At 46.8% G+C, this 20,353-nt stretch overlaps 2 protein-coding genes across 9 annotated transcripts in view; both read right to left on the bottom strand.

Annotated features, from left to right (window-relative positions):
* The window catches only part of INTS2 (integrator complex subunit 2), a 30,606-nt gene extending 16,575 nt beyond the window's left edge, over positions 1 to 14,031 (bottom strand). Inside the window, exons 1-12 of one of the 4 annotated variants that reach the window (XM_073315139.2) lie at positions 13,868 to 14,031; positions 9,211 to 9,517; positions 8,294 to 8,432; positions 6,347 to 6,449; positions 5,953 to 6,066; positions 4,707 to 4,837; positions 4,434 to 4,607; positions 3,612 to 3,838; positions 2,565 to 2,690; positions 1,805 to 1,876; positions 1,601 to 1,715; positions 736 to 804 (exon numbers count right to left, since the gene is read on the bottom strand). In XM_073315139.2, coding sequence (XP_073171240.1) covers positions 736 to 804; positions 1,601 to 1,715; positions 1,805 to 1,876; positions 2,565 to 2,690; positions 3,612 to 3,838; positions 4,434 to 4,607; positions 4,707 to 4,837; positions 5,953 to 6,066; positions 6,347 to 6,449; positions 8,294 to 8,432; positions 9,211 to 9,517; positions 13,868 to 13,979 — 1,689 coding nt within the window. In that variant the 5' untranslated portion in view covers positions 13,980 to 14,031. The other 3 variants (XM_073315136.2, XM_073315137.2, XM_073315138.2) reach the window with 3 other exon arrangements.
* A 1,334-nt stretch (positions 14,032 to 15,365) lies between these two features.
* MED13 (mediator complex subunit 13) overlaps positions 15,366 to 20,353 on the bottom strand; it is a 78,442-nt gene continuing 73,454 nt past the window's right edge. For all 5 annotated transcript variants that reach the window (XM_073315788.2, XM_073315789.2, XM_073315791.2 and 2 more), the window contains one exon: positions 15,366 to 19,518. In XM_073315788.2, the coding sequence (XP_073171889.1) occupies positions 19,386 to 19,518 (133 nt within the window). In that variant the 3' untranslated portion in view covers positions 15,366 to 19,385. The remainder of the gene's footprint in view (positions 19,519 to 20,353) is intronic.

Raw genomic sequence — 20,353 nt, 5'->3', positions numbered from 1 at the left:
ACCCCAAGCTCCAAAGCATGAAATGCTCTAGCACCTCCAAATGTCTTAACTCTTTTGGCTTAAAGTTTAAAAAAAGCCACCTGAGGCAGAAAGCCAGGATATAAAATTTTAGTCCAAAGTTTGGCAAAGTTATAATCATCTGAACACAAGGTCTTAAAATGAGAAAAGTTGGACCACATTATTAATGGTGCCATCAGCTCTGCCTACGATGTTTCAACCAGGGGCCTCCTTTAAAAATGGTTTGCTCTTTGAAGAAAGATATGCTTACAGTCCTTTTTACCACCTGTTGTGCTTTTATGCTGACATGGATGACCATAGATTTTAGGTTTTTTGATTTTCTTTTTTTAAATCACCATCTCCACAAAAATAAGCAAAAAATGAAAGATCCAGTTCTGCCAGTCCCACTCATGGGGAGCAGGGCCACACTGAAATCAGTGGGACTAATGACAAGATACTATTCAACATGGGTAAGGACGGCAGAAAAAAGTCCTAAAAGATCTTCCTTCTCCATTAGATCTGCTACAATAACTCTGCAAAAAGAACAGGAGTACTTGTGGCACCTTAGAGACTAACAAAATTTGAGCATAAGATTTCATGGGTTACAGCCCACTTCATTGGATGCACAGAATGGAACATATAGTAAGATATATATACATACACACATACATATAGAGAACATGAAAAGGTGGAGCAAGAGGCTAATTACGAGGAGCTCAAATAAACCCCAAAGATTACCTGTTCAGTGAAAATCTCCTGCGTAAAGATGGTCTTCATTCTGCTCAGTGAACTGGGCTTAATAACAATCTGAAACAAATAATGAGGTGTTTGCTCTTAGGCTTGAAGATCTGGCTTGTTCAAACGAGTAAAACGTTATAAATAGCTTTTAGGTGTTTAACCTATTTAAGCCTGGATAGGAATCTGCACTGCCTTTGTTAAGGCCATATTTCACACATTAAAATTATACATTTGCAATTCAGTCTATTTTACATTCCAGTGTCACGAGCAAGATTCTGTATCTCTTTCCCACTCTGAGAACTCACTGCTGTTTTTAAATGTAGTGAAGTCAGAAGCTCCCACAGGGGAAAAAACTGAATCCAAGACTCAGCTGATAAGTAAAACAGGCCAATTTTCAGATACTGCTTAAGAAGTTTACATGATATGTGAATTTTCTATGTTTTTTTAAATGAAAGATTTACAGTTCTTTTTACAAAGGACTTTGCATTACAACTTGCAAAAAATGGAGTCTGTTAGAAGAACACTGTGTACATTGAGAACACAAAGTTCATTTCAATAGGGCAATTCCTTTTGAAAATACTTAGTTTGATATCTTACACACCTTTTAGCATACAGAAGGCTATTATGTTAACAGGCATTCATGTTTCAATTCTACTTCTCGATATACATTTTGCTTTTATGCTAAGGAAATCTATTTATGCTAAGATTCTTTATTTAAAGATACAATTGTATAGAACAAAGTAGAAACACAGATTTTCAGTTGTCTTTAGGTATAAAAGTCAGATAACACTGGAATAAAACTCACTTATTGATGGTGTATTTATAAGAGAAAAAATTCATTCGGAGGAATGCATTTAGAAGTTACCTTCATTCCCAAAGTAGAACAAACCAAATCAATGATTGCACTAAGCTGATTGCTGTGGAAATACATGGCAACCAGTAAGAGCATCTCTCCAAAGGAAGCAGACACCCCAGAAATGCTGTTGGAACAGAGATGAACGAGTGAGTTTCCAAAGGGGACACATAAAAACCTTGGCTTATTAGGTTATTTTGAAAATTAAGCTCTCACCTTTCAAAGTAGGCTTCTTCTTTTATCATCCAGCTCAGCCACATTACCATCAGCTGCTCCTGTTCTGGGGTACTAAACAAAGAAGTTCCACAACAGCGGTTTCATTTTTGGAGCCACACATAATTTTACTAATAATCAGCAGACCCAAGGAGTTAATAGTCAAGAACATACAATCAGAGCACAAGTGCCCTTACACTGAGAGAGACTTTTCCTCACTTGTTCATCAGAGTCAAACAGGCTAATCAACATGAGCACTTTTAAATCTGATAGCACCTACAACAAAATCTGTATAAAAGTTCACCCTTATTAGGTAATTTCCTGTTTTGAGAGCATACCAAGGGACCCCCAAATAAAAGAATTCTTGCTCCACCTTTATTAGGAGGCCACTTCCATTAAATAAGTATTTTTGTCAACCCTTTGAGTGGTGGCGTAAGATACTCACCAAACGCAGTCAGTGAAAAAGGAATACAGAAGGCCTAGTCCAGGAGCTTAACTATAGCACCCTGCAATACCACAAGGCAAAGCAGCCTAATGCCTGTACTCCACTTCCCAAAGCACTTTGCACTAGTCAGAGGTGGAGCATCATCAATTTATTAACCCCACCAGTGATATAACCTCTTTCTGAAGAGGCTCCATGTCCATAGAGAATTAAAAGAGGAAGTACACGTGGAGAGCCCACATGCTTCTGTCTGGGTTACCGCTGCCCTGGCCATGTTCCACTAATATCTATAGAAGGCTCTGTCTCTATTGTTCTAAGTACCTGACAAGAGTGGAGAAAGCCAGGAGCATGCAGAACGAGAGCGATACAAAGCGAACACCAGCTGGAGTCGCAGGAGGACGACTCGTCATTAGCTGAAGTAACTGTTCAGCTTCCTCATCAGTTGGTCTAAACAAAAGAAGTGAAGGACGTTTTCCCCCACAAAAAAAAGTCAATTTATCTTACGGCTGAACGTATTTCCAACCTGCCTACACTGGTTATAGACTATTTACCTTAGAATTACAAGTAAGTATATCAATATATGGTTATAGAAATTACTTGGAAGTTCTCTTTGGATTTAAGAATTCCAAAATCACTGTTTTAAAGATTTCATTATAAAAATATCTGCTTTAGAAGTCCTGAATAACCAGATAGATATCTTATGTACTCTCAATTATCATCATGTATACTCATACAACTAGAAGCCACAATGTAACAAGATACCGTGTTATCATTAGTCAAGCAATAGAAACAAACCAATATAAAAAATTAATTTAAAGTAAAAAAAGCAGTGTATTGTGACATGATCCAATATAACCAGGATTTTCAGCAGTTTTCTGCCTTACATACTGCTCCAAAGACAGATCTCTATATTTTAAAAATGATTCTATAGGAACAAATATTACAGAAAAGGAACCAAGAGATTTCTCATATGAAACTCACTTTAGACAATGAGACTTCTCACAAATGCATTCACCCCACCAGTCGAGGACAGAAAGCTTTCTTGCCAAGAATGTAGCAGGAAAGGGAATTACACAGCTGTTTCTGTGGATTTTAAACTATATATTTGTTCTGTCCGAAACAAAGATAAGGAACCTTTCAACAAGCTGGGAATTTCAACTCCAAAATAGGTGAGGAGACAGAGCAAGCAGAGTGTACTCTCAGTCCTAAGGAAAGCAAGTCCCACTAGGTATGGACCAAGGACATTATGGCAGAGAAGAAAAGCCCAGATTGGAACTGGCTGAGATTCCCAATAGTTGAAAGGTCTTATTTATTTTCAGATGGACAAACAGCTAGTAAGAATACCAATAGCAAGAAAATATTGATTACTTCAGACCAGCGATCCCCATCAAAGCACAATAGAGACGTAACAACGCGCTGGCTTTCACAACATGCTCTTCTTTCAATCCAGAATACACAGATACATTTGGTTCCATGTCGGCATCTGCTTCTTCTACAATGTGTGTGCTGCGAACAGTGGGAAGGATCCCCATTAATTCCAGAAGCAGCTGCCTTCTCATTTGCCAGAGCACAGAACTGACATTCTCCTTTTTTCGCTGTGGGAAAAGGTGAAAGAAGCAAGCAACAGTTAATTCTAGGAAAAACATATCAATCTGGCCATTTTACTACAAGGTACATTCCTAGTAGTTGACAATTTTAGTGAAAGTTCATGCAGCCACGTTAACAACAATCATTTAATTGAGTGGGCTGCGGCCACAGCAAAACTGCATTATGATGCTCTATTTCAGTGAGGTACAGGCATTAAATAATTGCAACAAGCCAATGCAGGACTTTCTACTGCTGGGTATGAAATAAACTGTAGCGAGACTGACAATAATGGAACTATGCTCTAAAATCATCTACGATCTAAAACCTTATTAGATCTATGGTCCCTCAGTCCACATGTCTATGAGACTACTGTAAAATCACTGAGACATCAGAGAGTGACCACCAGATGGCGTTCTTCAGTGACCCTATTCTAGAATTGGCAGACCCGAGGAGTGGCGTGCAGTTATTTTCAGAGGAAGGTTTCCCATAAATCTGGCCTTGCAGTGAGGTGTAAAAGCAGGATCACTGGGAACAAAACACACACAAAACCCAAACCGTTGAACTTTATTTTTACCAGTTCTCCAGGAATTCTCAGATTCTTACCTGTTGTCCATTTCGAATAAAAGTCCCAAACCATGTCCGAACTTTCGCATTCGTTCCAAGTAGTAATCCACTCACAAAACATACCAGGTCACTCACTCCATCATCCGAAGATTCATTCTTTGTGTGATCCAGTGTCAAAGCCACCCCAAGGCCTGGTAGGTGGCACTCTTCCACCTAGCACACAGCCAAAGAAAGCCAGTCTCCATTTTACAAGTGATCCTTAATGGAACATTAGAAAATTAGGACTTATGTGCCATTTCATTGCAGGCTTACCACCATGCCTCGGATCCTCAGGGCCTGGGAAGGGTTCATTTTACACAGGTGACGAAGCGCCTCTGTCCTTCGACGGCCTCCAAGGCTTTCCTCATCTTGACGTTCACCATTCTTAATCAAACCTCTACAAACTAAACATTACGGGGAGTTCTGAAAAGCCATATTTTGCACTGGACAGTCACTCAGACAGAACTCTGAGGAGCTATTTTGCTCATCATTATTTACTATATGTATTATAGTAGCACCTAGCATCCCAAATCATGGGCCAAGACCCCAGTGTGCAGGGTACCATACAAACAAAGAACAGAAAGACAGACAGTCCTTGCCCCAAAGAGCCTACCGTATCGCCCCAAAGAGCTTACCGTATCACCACAAATTTAGGCATGATCCAACTGACCTCAGCAAATCATACCTGTATCTTCCCCTCTCAAACTGAAGTCAAGTGATGTGCAGCAGAACCCTGTTTATCTGGTTTAATCGGGACTGGGGCCAGATCAGATCATCAAACTCCGAATAAACCGGAGAATGGGAAAAAGTGATGCTGCAGCACCATCTAGCAGCCACAGGAGAGATGGCCCACTTCTGGTCCTGGAGTCCTGGTTGTTCAGTAAATGCAGAGAGCCAGAGATAAATGGGGTTCTACTGTATCTGGCAGTCCTGGAGTCTCCAACAATGCAAGTGATACAGCATGGACAACAGCAGTGTAAGTTTCTCCCCTACTCCCACCTCAGTATGCCTCAGGCTGACCTGGAAGGAAAACTCGCAGAGGCAAAAGGGAAGCTCATCACCAATGACCATGCGTTTCTTAGCCTCTTTAATCAGCATGAACTGTGATGAGGGCTTTGTAATGGGGATGCTCATATACTAGGAACTGGACTGATGTAGTCTACTACCCAACAGTGGTGTTATTTTGTGGTCACTATTGACTTGGGTCAGATTCAAACTGGTGACCTAAAGATAAGATGCTGCATTTTAGGAATACTTTGACAGGCAGAGCAGTGAGTCCCAATTAGGCCTCCTTGGAGAAAAGCAGTGGCCATATCACAGGAGAGCGTGAGCATTAAGTGAGGGAACGCAGCAGGACAGGAATGCCCCTAAGACAGACACAGATGTATCCAAATTAAATTTCTCCACACAAGTGTCTCCGGGCTACCAGAATGAATACTACTTGGAATGAATTTTTAATGCTTAAGTTGTTATAAACTCCCAGAAAAAAAAAAGGTGAACACCATAAATTACAGCCTACCTTCATTAAAGCTATCAGGAACATTGGCCACTAAGAGACACAGGAACCAGGCTCCATTTTTAACATGTAGCAGAGCTTCAGCCACATCCACTATGGGTAACAGCGAAGGCAATTCTGAATGGAAACAGGGTTTTAGAAGCCATTGCACTCACTCACAGGGTTCTAAGGGTCAATCTCCAGTTAGCATTGGGCTTTTAGGATTAACGAATGGGCCACTTCTCCTTCAGAAGAGCTGGCCATTAGTTTTACATCAGTTAAGATGACTCCAGAAATAAGGGTGGACTTTTAAGTCTAAAACCATCTATGAAATTAGAACCAGTTTAGTGTTAGAGTGAAACATTGACAAATTTTAAAATATCATTACTCAAAGCTTCAGAAATACAGAATAGCGCACCTGCTTGTAAAATACAGAGAACATCTGCTGCTTCCTCCAAATAGACAGGACTCTCAAAGAGTTCAGATGACTTGAAGAAAAACTCACCATTTGACTCCAAAACCTACAGAAAGAAGTTGTTCATCATGGTACAAGCTTAATAAGGTGACTAAATAGCATAGCCATTGGTTTCCATCAAATTCACATGGATTTGAACTCAATAGATTGCATATGTTAAGAATGGTCAATAATAAACTGACTATTTTGCCAGTAATCAGTTCTGCTTTAACAAAATTTCTCAAGAACCACAGAGTTGCTCATAATATTTGAGCATGCAACTGCAATTATGGTAAACAAAAGCAGCCTCTGAATTTCACATAACAAAAGGAACCAACCCTCTTAGGTGGTTCATCTTTTGGGAGCAGCTCTTTCGTCTAAAAACCATGGCTGTGATTAAAAACAACAGCTCATCATTAAATCAAAATGACACATAGGATATTAAAGAACCTCAAATGCCTGAAACTCTGTGTAAGGATACAAAATATTTATCCCAAAAAGAGTTTTGGTTTTCTATTAACTCACTATGCTTTCGATTAAGTGTTCTTAATACATATACTGTAGGTATACATACAACTTCAAGTATAAAATATTTCAATGTGGTCTGGTACCATAAAAGGCTACAAGGTAATTAATCTGCTTATAACTTCATCAATAAGGCTATGATTTTGTCAGGGATATTTTTAGTAGAAGGCAGGGACTGGTCACGGGCAATAAACAAAAAATCACAGAAGCCATGACCAGTCCCTGACTTTTACTAAAAACATACATGACAAAATGGGAATGGAGGAGGGTCCAGCATCCTTCCCCACACCCTGCAGCAGCTGGAAGCTGCAGGGACTCCCATTGCCCAGGTGCTCGGAGGGGTCCCATGGCCACTGAGCAGCTCCAGGGTCCCTCTGTCACCGGCAACAGTGGCTGGGAGCTGCAGGGGGCCCTGGCTCCTCGCAGTGTCTGAGCAGCTCAGAGGTCACCACCAGTGGCGATGGCCTGTCAGTTGCGGGGGTTCCCGTCACCCGCCATTGCTGGGCAATGGCTGGAGGGTCCCCAGGCTGCTCCCGGAGGTTGGGCTGCTGCGGGGCCCCAAATGTCAGGGAGGTTGCTGGAAGTCACGGATTCCGTAACTGCCGCAACCTGCGTGACATAATCTTAGCCTTAATCATCAGTTACAGCACAACCATCTGTGGAATTTTGGATCAATCATGCTGTAACACTGTAACAAATGTGTGCACTTTTATAGGGAGAAGGAAGAATTTATAGGAGAATAATTACTGTACTAGTTGAAGTAGAGTTATAGAAATAGCAATAATGCCTGCTATATATTAAAATTGAAAGTACTTTTTCAAACTTAATAGCACTGTCCACTGATAGTTGTATAAATCTGATAAATTCCCAGGTGGAAAAGTAAAATAAAGTCCAATACGGAGGGTGGGAGTGGTCAGGCAACATTTGCACAATAGGCTGGGAGTAAAATTTTCAGGAGTGCCTACAGCATTTACAAGCCTAATTCCCATTTTCAAATGTGACTTAGGCACTTAACAGCAAAAGCCCAAAGGCTTTTAAGTGTCTAAGTCACTTATAAAAATGGGATTTAGGTACTTTAGAAAAATCTTATCCCTGGCCTTTCAGTTCTAGAAAGCTGGATTCACATGGGGTTTAAATTACCAACAGAGCTAGTCTAGACAATTTAGCATCATTGACAATTTCTGCTTGATAGTGACCTGGGATTGGGGTAGCTAAGGGATTGGAGGTCAGTATTCAGATGCACTGGCAAGGCCAAATGCAACATGCACAACATTAGACTGATTTTTGCCAGGTTCTCAACACTGCCATCTATCAGATTCTTCATCTGCACCAATACCAAATTTACAATCACTAAGGAATTTAAAAAAAAAAAAAAAAGACATTCACCTTATTCATAATTGCCAATAATTCACTAAGCACAAGACGAAGCCGACGAGGGGAATCACTGTGCTCAAACTCCAAGGTCAGACCATGCTGAAGTTGTGACACCAAGATGCTTTCTCCACCGCCTCCTCCAAGTTTGTGTCTAACAAATAATTAAAAGGCAAAAACAGCTGTTTAAAAAAAATAAGGCATAGAAACCAATAGCGTTTTTGGTTATTCTGTTCTATATAGGTTCTTATATCATGCTCATCACCATACTTTCGAGCACTTTAAATATTAAAGCAAGAAATAAAACAACAATCTACGCTTGTTTTGCTGATTCTATGAAACTGCCTTGATAGTCTTCTCAGGACAATAGAAGAGTTATGAGTTTATGACATTTTCAAATCTCATTCGATAGGGAAATAATGCACATGACAAATGCTCAAACACACTGTCAAAACACAGGTGCCTCTATCCCCGCTCAATACACAGACCACAGCCAAAGCTAACAAGTGCATCTTTATGGTTCCAAGGGGTGCCATCCAGCTTCAGGATGCCCCTATTTCCCACACACCCTCAGAAGCCCTGAATTCCAAAACTTAGTCCTTCTGGTTAAAGGCGATTGGATAGGACTTCCTTTGGAGGGCATCAGTGTCCCCTTGTCCAGCTTCGGAGGTGGGGAGAGAACATTAAGTTACTGAGAAAAGCAATAAATCCCACCACCTCCGCTGCGTGCTGATCTATTAAGCCCAAGGTATAAGAAACTCGCATGGGATGTGAAATAGCGTTTTAGCACAGTGCCACTTGAGCATCAAGACAAGCTAACATGAATAGCTATAGCTATTATATTCTGGAAGATAATAGCAACATTCAGATTAAATATTCACACATACACGATTCTAAACAATCATTATTTAAAAATATATACTTTTAGCTACCTAAGCTGCTGCTCTTTGTTCGCATCCTGCTCCAAGGCATGAAAATCCACAGACAACAAGGCAACAATTGAGTTGACAGCTTCCACTCCCGAAAGGAGTCGAAGGATAAGTTTTTTATCCTGAGCCCAGCTTTGGCTCTGATCAGCTGGGGCACAAAGAGCCATTCGCACCAGGCAAGGCAACAAAAGCCTTAGCTCTGGGTCACTTAGTGCTGCCAAGCGCACAACATCCACCTTCTGCATTGCTTCAAATGCATAGGGGCTGACAAACTGAAGGCCAGAACACTCTGCCATTTTTACCACCAGTCCTAAAGACAAAACAAAGATACAATTATCAGAAAAAAATAAAATAAAATAAAATAAAATAAATGCTTCATTTGTATAGGGTGCATCACAGCTTTTGATAGCTCTGGGCAGGTAAATGTGGTCTAACAATTAAAGCAAACGACTAGGAATCAGGATTACTGGGTTCTGTTCATGTCTCTGAGGGTGGGTCTAGGGGTTGGAAGACGGAGGCTGCGACAGGACGTCTGCCTTCTATCTGCAGCTCTGGGAGGCGAGGGAAGTCTATTAATCAGGGCTCCCAGGTGCTATTTTCAAGTGTCACTAAGAGCTCACATGAAGTTAAGTTCGTGAGCCTCTCCAAGATGCTCTGAGATCCTGGGGCACCAGGTCTCCAAAATGGGACACGCCTCCAACATAGCAAAGAAACCCCGAAGAGCCAAAGCAAGGATTTATTATAACTGCATTCATCTCTGCCACTTCTATTACAGCACCCACAGTGGGCTGCTCAGCAGCCTCACCTCAGACTCCAGGGCAAGGGGCAGCAGTGCTAGCGACCTGGGAGTGGGAAGTAACACGACTTGCCCAAGGCTGCAAAGCGGGACAACAACAGGGCCGGGAACCCTCCTGCAGGGACTACGGGGCCCCGCTCCTAGCCCTCCACTGAAAGCAGACCCCAGGCGTCCAGACCCCAGCTCTGAACCGCCCTCCTTCCAGAGTGGAAACAGGACCCCGGCGTCGGGGCCCTCGGGGGGACTGAAGAACCTTCCCCCTCACGACCAGGGCCCCGGCGTCGGGGCCCTCGGGGGGACTGAAGAACCTTCCCCCTCACGACCAGGGCCCCGGCGTCGGGGCCCTCGGGGGGACTGAAGAACCTTCCCCCTCACGACCAGGGCCCCGGCGTCGGGGCCCTCGGGGGGACTGAAGAACCTTCCCCCTCACGACCAGGGCCCCGGCGTCGGGGCCCTCGGGGGGACTGAAGAACCTTCCCCCTCACGACCAGGGCCCCGGCGTCGGGGCCCTCGGGGGGACTGAAGAACCTTCCCCCTCACGACCAGGGCCCCGGCGTCGGGGCCCTCGGGGGGACTGAAGAACCTTCCCCCTCACGACCAGGGCCCCGGCGTCGGGGCCCTCGGGGGGACTGAAGAACCTTCCCCCTCACGACCAGGGCCCCGGCGTCGGGGCCCTCGGGGGGACTGAAGAACCTTCCCCCTCACGACCAGGGCCCCGGCGTCGGGGCCCTCGGGGGGACTGAAGAACCTTCCCCCTCACGACCAGGGCCCCGGCGTCGGGGCCCTCGGGGGGACTGAAGAACCTTCCCCCTCACGACCAGGGCCCCGGCGTCGGGGCCCTCGGGGGGACTGAAGAACCTTCCCCCTCACGACCAGGGCCCCGGCGTCGGGGCCCTCGGGGGGACTGAAGAACCTTCCCCCTCACGACCAGGGCCCCGGCGTCGGGGCCCTCGGGGGGACTGAAGAACCTTCCCCCTCACGACCAGGGCCCCGGCGTCGGGGCCCTCGGGGGGACTGAAGAACCTTCCCCCTCACGACCAGGGCCCCGGCGTCGGGGCCCTCGGGGGGACTGAAGAACCTTCCCCCTCACGACCAGGGCCCCGGCGTCGGGGCCCTCGGGGGGACTGAAGAACCTTCCCCCTCACGACCAGGGCCCCGGCGTCGGGGCCCTCGGGGGGACTGAAGAACCTTCCCCCTCACGACCAGGGCCCCGGCGTCGGGGCCCTCGGGGGGACTGAAGAACCTTCCCCCTCACGACCAGGGCCCCGGCGTCGGGGCCCTCGGGGGGACTGAAGAACCTTCCCCCTCACGACCAGGGCCCCGGCGTCGGGGCCCTCGGGGGGACTGAAGAACCTTCCCCCTCACGACCAGGGCCCCGGCGTCGGGGCCCTCGGGGGGACTGAAGAACCTTCCCCCTCACGACCAGGGCCCCGGCGTCCGGGCCCTCGGGGGGACTGAAGAACCTTCCCCCTCACGACCAGGACCCCGGCGTCCGGGCCCTCGGGGGGACTGAAGAACCTTCCCCCTCACGACCAGGACCCCGGCGTCCGGGCCCTCGGGGGGACTGAAGAACCTTCCCCCTCACGACCAGGACCCCGGCGTCCGGGCCCTCGGGGGGACTGAAGAACCTTCCCCCTCACGACCAGGACCCCGGCGTCCGGGCCCTCGGGGGGACTGAAGAACCTTCCCCCTCACGACCAGGACCCCGGCGTCCGGGCCCTCGGGGGGACTGAAGAACCTTCCCCCTCACGACCAGGACCCCGGCGTCCGGGCCCTCGGGGGGACTGAAGAACCTTCCCCCTCACGACCAGGACCCCGGCGTCCGGGCCCTCGGGGGGACTGAAGAACCTTCCCCCTCACGACCAGGACCCCGGCGTCGGGGCCCTCGGGGGGACTGAAGAACCTTCCCCCTCACGACCAGGGCCCCGGCGTCGGGGCCCTCGGGGGGACTGAAGAACCTTCCCCCTCACGACCAGGGCCCCGGCGTCGGGGCCCTCGGGGGGACTGAAGAACCTTCCCCCTCACGACCAGGGCCCCGGCGTCGGGGCCCTCGGGGGGACTGAAGAACCTTCCCCCTCACGACCAGGGCCCCGGCGTCGGGGCCCTCGGGGGGACTGAAGAACCTTCCCCCTCACGACCAGGGCCCCGGCGTCCGGGCCCTCGGGGAGACTGAAGAACCTTCCCCCTCACGACCAGGACCCCGGCGTCCGGGCCCTCGGGGGGACTGAAGAACCTTCCCCCTCACGACCAGGGCCCCGGCGTCCGGGCCCTCGGAGGGACTGAAGAACCTTCCCCCTCACGACCAGGGCCCCGGCGTCCGGGCCCTCGGGGAGACTGAAGAACCTTCCCCCTCACGACCAGGGCCCCGGCGTCGGGGCCCTCGGGGGGACTGAAGAACCTTCCCCCTCACGACCAGGGCCCCGGCGTCGGGGCCCTCGGGGGGACTGAAGAACCTTCCCCCTCACGACCAGGGCCCCGGCGTCGGGGCCCTCGGGGGGACTGAAGAACCTTCCCCCTCACGACCAGGGCCCCGGCGTCGGGGCCCTCGGGGGGACTGAAGAACCTTCCCCCTCACGACCAGGGCCCCGGCGTCGGGGCCCTCGGGGGGACTGAAGAACCTTCCCCCTCACGACCAGGGCCCCGGCGTCGGGGCCCTCGGGGGGACTGAAGAACCTTCCCCCTCACGACCAGGGCCCCGGCGTCCGGGCCCTCGGGGAGACTGAAGAACCTTCCCCCTCACGACCAGGGCCCCGGCGTCCGGGCCCTCGGGGAGACTGAAGAACCTTCCCCCTCACGACCAGGGCCCCGGCGTCCGGGCCCTCGGAGGGACTGAAGAACCTTCCCCCTCACGACCAGGGCCCCGGCGTCCGGGCCCTCGGGGGGACTGAAGAACCTTCCCCCTCACGACCAGGGCCCCGGCGTCCGGGCCCTCGGGGGGACTGAAGAACCTTCCCCCTCACGACCAGGACCCCGGCGTCGGGGCCCTCGGGGGGACTGAAGAACCTTCCCCCTCACGACCAGGGCCCCGGCGTCGGGGCCCTCGGGGGGACTGAAGAACCTTCCCCCTCACGACCAGGGCCCCGGCGTCCGGGCCCTCGGGGAGACTGAAGAACCTTCCCCCTCACGACCAGGGCCCCGGCGTCCGGGCCCTCGGGGAGACTGAAGAACCTTCCCCCTCACGACCAGGGCCCCGGCGTCGGGGCCCTCGGGGGGACTGAAGAACCTTCCCCCTCACGACCAGGGCCCCGGCGTCGGGGCCCTCGGGGGGACTGAAGAACCTTCCCCCTCACGACCAGGGCCCCGGCGTCCGGGCCCTCGGGGAGACTGAAGAACCTTCCCCCTCACGACCAGGGCCCCGGCGTCGGGGCCCTCGGGGGGACTGAAGAACCTTCCCCCTCACGACCAGGGCCCCGGCGTCCGGGCCCTCGGGGGGACTGAAGAACCTTCCCCCTCACGACCAGGGCCCCGGCGTCCGGGCCCTCGGGGGGACTGAAGAACCTTCCCCCTCACGACCAGGACCCCGGCGTCCGGGCCCTCGGGGGGACTGAAGAACCTTCCCCCTCACGACCAGGGCCCCGGCGTCGGGGCCCTCGGGGGGACTGAAGAACCTTCCCCCTCACGACCAGGGCCCCGGCGTCCGGGCCCTCGGGGAGACTGAAGAACCTTCCCCCTCACGACCAGGGCCCCGGCGTCCGGGCCCTCGGGGAGACTGAAGAACCTTCCCCCTCACGACCAGGACCCCGGCGTCCGGGCCCTCGGCGCGTGTGGGCGGGGGAGCTCTAACAGCCTCACCCCACAACGAGGACCCAGGCGTCCGGGACCTTCCCCGTCGAGCGGGGAAGAAAATCCCCGACTCCAGCTAACCTAGGACTCGTTCCCCTCTCGCCCCGAAACCGCCACCGGCTCGGCTCAGCCCCGCCCACGCGCCGCTACCTTCCGGCGGGGGATTCAGAAGCTTGTCCCCTGTTAATGACATCACAGACACCAGCTCCAATTACGTTGTACGTGTGACAGTCGCTCCTAGCGAACGTCAGGACGGAGGAGGAGGAGCTATGGGCGGGAAAATATTGAAACCAGCGGCGGGGCGGAAAAGCAGCGAATGGGCGGGACAACTGGCAGGCGCTCGGGAAGTGACGTCAGGCGGCCGCGGGCTTGAGCGTGGAAAGTCGTTAGTGGTTACGTCAGCAGCGGGCGTGAGGGTGGTCACAGAAAGGGCACGAGCCCAGCTGGCGGATTTCCGGGGTCAGTCAGAAGACGTGTCTCCCCCACAGCGCGTGAAGCCCGCGCGCAGCCCGCGGCCACCGCCCCAGCCAGGCGAAATAGCGTCTGACGGAGTGGCGTCAAGGCCCCGGCCGCGTGGGGACGTTACAACAGGACTCAGGTTTCGGGCCCAGGCGGGCTGCGAGGCGGAGGGGGGCGAAGCTCCCTCAGCCTGGGGGCAGCCCAGGCAGGATCGGGGCACCAGTGCACCAAAGGGTTCAGAGTAGCAGCCCTGCTAGTCTGTATTCGCAGAAAAGAACAGGAGGGCGTGTGGCACCTTAGAGACTGACAAATGTATTTGCGCATCAGCTTTCCTGAGCGAGACAGCTCACTCCAGCGGATGCCAATTCCTCCAAGTGACCCTTACCGCCCACCTACAGTTTCACTTCCTTGGGGACAGGGCCCACGCACGTGCTGAATGTTAAAAACGAATTGAACCCCTTCACACTTTCAGCACCAAAGCAATAAAGGGACCAGCAGCTGTGTCATCTTAGCCTAGGTGCTGACGGTTGTAGACACCCTTTTAACCTCCATACTAACTCTCCCCCCCCCCCCCAAAAAAAAAAAAAAAAGCTAAAGAAAAAACGTTTTGAGAGTGCAGTGTGGTGGCAGAACTGCAGAGTTACAAGCAGTTTGGCCATGGATGTTTCAAATAGGGGCGTTCTTTCAAACCTTTACAACTAAACCCTGACTTAATACAGCTCTGAAATGTCACGAGGCAGAAGAAAAATGCTGCTTTTAACCATCTTAATTTAAATGAAACTAGCCTAGAAACAGTTTCCTTACCTTGGCAAATTTTTTAATTTTTGCCTTTATTTTTCTAGTAGTTTACATTTAACACAGTACTACACGCAGGTGGTTCTGGTTTTTTTGGCCTCTGCTGCTGCCACACTGCATACTTCTAGTTCCAAATGAGGGGAGTGGTTGACCCGATCAGTTTGTAATGCTGATCTTCATAACTCTGTGGTTCTACTGTATAATCTGTCTATGCTACATCTTAAAAGGACCATTATTTTGGTCATCTTCAACCCAAATCATAATAAGCCACAGCTCTTTTCTGTTGTATAGAGAGTTGAGGGTTGGAAATAAAGAGACGCCACAATCAAGGCTTCATGAATAATTTATTCCATTTGAATTTTTTTTTTTTAAAAGTATAAACTTTTTCATTTCCTCAATCACAATTTGTACAACTCAGTGTTTATGGCATTCGGCAGCAATAGTGTTTGTTCCTTATTTGATTTTATGTCATATTAAATAAGAAGACTTGGACCATTAAATGTGTCTGCTGAGTGAGACCTTAAAAACTCCCTTAAAGTGACCCAGCTGTTTTGAGAAGATTTATGAAACTGACATGTCCAGTAATGATGCCACAATTTGCAATTTAAACCCAATAGCTTTTCAAGGTCCTCAAATCCAGTTTATTTGGAAAACCTAAAGCTATATTAAAACTTCCTGAAAAAGTGACCCTGAGGATTATTGTAGGTCCCAAATCCAGTTTTACTGTAAATGAAGTTTCACTCCATTGAAAATAAAGAGTACACCCACAAATAAGATTTTCTAAATATAAGACATAGTTCTGATTCCTTCAATTAAGATGAAAAAAATTAATTTTTCCACCTCAGAATTTGTGTCAAGATAGTTTGTCATACAATTTCACGTAAACTGAGAAACTGAGTTCTCAGAGGAAACCCAGACCAAAACATTGTTTCATGTAACATTACATGGATAATATTAACAGACTGATATGCTATGCCATAGACTGTTGCGCAGCAAATTATACGGTGCAATAGCATTTAAAAAAATCTTTTCATCTATTAAATTTGAATGTTTTTAAATAATGCAACATAATATTTTGACAGTACAGTAACAACAAATAGTGCTTGATTAAAGACATCTGCAAATCTTTGTAGCAACACATGAAGTTAAAAGTCACCATAGAAAGTAAATATGAAGATGAAAAGAATATAGTAATAGAGTCATCTGTGCCATACTGACAGCTGAGCAAGAATATAGCTGAGGATTTTAGTGATAACTTTAATTTTAGCCATTTCAGAAAATGTTAGAAAGTTTTAAAAATTACAACTACTTAAAAAATTTAAGGATTGTATGTAAGTACACTTGGTGGCCCACTGGCCAAATAATAATGTGTACAAGAATCTAATTCATACAGCATTAAGTCCAGATGAGTGAATGGCTTGCATAAAGAGAGTATGGCTAGATTTTTTTGACTGGCTGGAAGGACACCATATGTGGCTATCATTTGAAATCCAAAATACAAAGGAATAGGTGAACTTATACAAAATACTACTAAACAGAGAGCTTCACAGACCAACACTAGGAACAAGCATTTTGAGAAGTTGCTGCTCGAACTGTCAATGATCTGTATAAACTCTGCTATAAAGCTTGCACCTTCTGATCAACTCTACTGTTAACTGGCTGTGACAATATTGTTGTTGTCAGTAATTAATCATGTCCACTTTAAGAGAGGAAGGGTTAATCATTACAAAGAAATTTGATTCATAAAAGGTGAAAGTAACTTATTTAGAAGTAAGCCAAATATGATAGTTACCTCCTTGGTGCCGGCAGTTTTGATATGTACATTGCTGGCAATGGATGCCACTGGGAAGTTAAAGTCTCCCAGTACAAATGGTTTCTAAAAACACTTCAAAAAGGGGGCTTCTGATATTTTCCTAGTGGTTAATTTATCAGTTTATATTTCTGACTGCATATGAAAAAAAACTTTTACCAGCAGTTCTTCCCTACAGTTGGGGAATTTCAGAGTACATTCATTTAACTATATAGTATGAACTGGACCTCAGCATTCAGGCAGCTGGCTCATTTATGAATACAAGTCACTGTCAGATTTTAAACAGCCCACTTCCAACAAGTTCCAAGCTAAAGAGGTGTGTTAACATTAAGATAGGTTTTGGAATCAGCCATCTGGCAACACTGAGCTAAAAATATTGGATGTAAGCTTTGAAAATTCCAGGCTTAGGAGCATCTTTTCCCTCAAAAAAATCTCAGCCACACTGAAAAGAAAAAGCTACTACTGAACAAATATGCTAGTCAATATGTGGTGTGTTTTAGCATAATCAAGAAAAATTAATGCAGAGACCCAAATTTTTTTTAACTTTAATATCAAAATAGGCTGACTTCTGATTGCAGTACTGTTATTTTGAAGAAATGATTGAAAAAAATCTGTCACCAATTGTACATTTTCTTTATACAAAATAAGACTGCTAATATTGTATATATAGAATATTAGCAAAGAGGTTATGTTTGTTCACATGAAGTGATATTTCAGGCAAATATTTTGTAGTTACAAAACATGATTTTCAGTAAGATACCAAATTTAGTTTTGTAAATACAAGTGATTTTTTGTCCTTGTAGAGGATTAACAGTGGGTGCACAAAGGGATTTTAAAACTGGCTCCTTAAAGACTTTATGGGCAGGATGGATAGTTCAAGTTGTCCAGTGAGACCCAGGTGCTAGGCTAACATGGGTTCTCACATCAGACTGACAGGCATCGCAAGAGTAAGTTTTCTGTCCGGCAGTCAGGGGGTGAGGAACAAAGGAAGAAATTGCTCACGAGCACCCGTAGGGGCCATTTTAGAGCATTACAGATTTGGCGTGTGCAAGTCAAGGAAGGAAGTGTTAGGTGAGGGGAAAATGGTGATTGTAGAGGAAGAGGCATATGAAAGTCCCATGACTCCCGAGTCTCTTCCTTAGGGAGGCCTGAGCCTCGTTGGCACATGCCTTGGCTGGAATCTGGAGGGGAAGTCCATACACTGGAGCCTGGGACCCTCACCACAGTGCCAAAAATAGATCAAAAAGGAAAAGGAAAATGCTTCTTTCACTAGTGGAATAAAATCTGAAAACCAGAATTCACTGAAAATCTATATACACCACATTTTAGTCAAACACACACCAATCTTAAAGTCAAGATTGACTGTTTTTGCATTTGTAAAATGGCTAGAGCTGGGCGCAATTTCAGCCTACAGGAGTCTTTGGGGCAATTTCATCTTATGTTTTTCTTTACCTACATGTTCCATCTGATTTGTGACTAACACAAATCTTACAGAACATGATGCAATTCCCACTATGCCAAAAATTCCTGGTTACCTACACTGGGTAGCAGAGATTCTTGTAGTAATAAATCTTTCCACAGTAAATGGAAAAGGTCTGAAAAATTGGCCACAGCCCTGAGCCATAACACAAAATTAAATTGAAGAGTTTATTCATTTTATTCTCACTACAAGTTAAACCACCTACAATATCACTTATATATTGCCATTATGTTACTCTGTAAAGGTGTGATATAAAATGTTGTAAGACCCGGTACCTTTTCAATTTATATAAACACAGTGAACTTCATTACTGTACATGTACTCTGCAACTACAGCTTAGCTGTAAATCCCCCACACACAATGGTATGGACATTAACCCCTCTATCCCCATTAAACTGTACATCAAGACAATACAAATTTACTGTCCCCACCCACCCCCTTACAAAAAAATAATACTCTAAAAGCAACCTACTGCAACTTTTAATTAAGACGATTACATATATTTTAGACCAATTGCTTTAAAGCAAGAAGGCGGTATAAACCTTCTAGGAAAATTTTTATAAAAGAGGTTAAGAAATATAAGACAATTTATACATTTAAAAACTTACAATAAATAAGAGATGCAGGCATTTTCTGAATACTAGGTACTATAATCCGATACAAGAACATCTTGATGTTCTGAAGCCATAGGTTGAAACCTATTGTTCCTCACGTCTCTTCTCGTCTCCATGCTTTTAATATTCATTAAACATGACTGGGTACTATGGCTCATTACTTTTCACAAATACTGTGACTGGGAAAAAAGGGTTAATTTTGCCACTAAAATGTTATAATACATTTTGACTGATCAATCATCATTCTGAAAAGAGTCCTGTAGAGTCAATGAAACAAAAGACAGCAGGATTATGTGCCCCTCAGAAGTCAAAACAATATTTGTTGGAAGTAACAAGAATTATACCCCATCACAAATAACTTGAACTGAGAAGAATTATAACTTAGTCCTGCAGTGAAATATCCCTTTTCCTTGTTCTCTTCTTGCAAAGTTCAGATGAAGATCACAGCATATTCATGATAAAGTTATACAACTGATTCAGCACCACAAAATGAACTGGGAGACATGACCGTCTGTCCTGGGTTGCGGGATCACAGGTTAGCCAGGAGAGTGCATTGTACTGTTCCAAAACAAACCTGTAAAGCAAAGAGACTTCCATCAAGCTATACACTTTCCATTACCATAATTTTCAGACAGTGTTCTACACACAATCTCACAACAAACCAACTTCTCCAACCGCTAAACATTTATGCTGTTAGAGTTAAACTAGCCAGGCTTATGAAACAGCTAGCCTTCAGAGTCACTCTTCTCGAAACAGGTCAACAAGGCTAGGCAAAACATTTTTTGTCCGCGTGGCAAAACAATCAATCAATCATGCTACCCAGATGTTCATGTCATTAGATTTTAAAAAAATCCAACAAAACTAGTTTATCTTCTATCGATGTCTTACATCTAATATGATTACATGCCTGCTCATCTCTGCTTTGAGCTCTTCCTATTCCCACAGTACCTCCAAGCCTCTTGCCTAACTGCTTCCTTGGTATCTCTCTTCCATTCATCAATGGATATTGATGGAGATACCATGGAATAGAGGGGGACGATCAATGGATATTGATCGTCCCCCTCTATTCGACATTGGTGAGGCCTCATCTGGAGTACTGTGTCCAGTTTTGGGCCCCACACTGCAAGAAGGATGTGGATAAATTGGAGAGAGTCCAGCGAAGGGCAACAAAAATGATTAGGGGTCTGGAACACATGACTTATGAGGAGACGCTGACGCAACTGGGATTGTTCAGTCTGCAGAAGAGAAGAATGAGGGGGGATTTGATAACTGCTTTCAACTACCTGAGAGGTGGTTCCAGAGAGGATGGTTCTAGACTATTCTCAGTGGTAGAAGAGGAGAGGACAAGGAGTAATGGTCTCAAGTTGCGTGGGGGAGGTTTAGGTTGGATATTAGGAAAAACTTTTTCA

The sequence above is a fragment of the Lepidochelys kempii genome, chromosome 17 (assembly GCF_965140285.1).
Source record: "Lepidochelys kempii isolate rLepKem1 chromosome 17, rLepKem1.hap1, whole genome shotgun sequence".
Lineage (NCBI taxonomy): Eukaryota > Metazoa > Chordata > Testudines > Cheloniidae > Lepidochelys > Lepidochelys kempii.
This window is presented reverse-complemented; position numbering and strand designations above follow the sequence as displayed.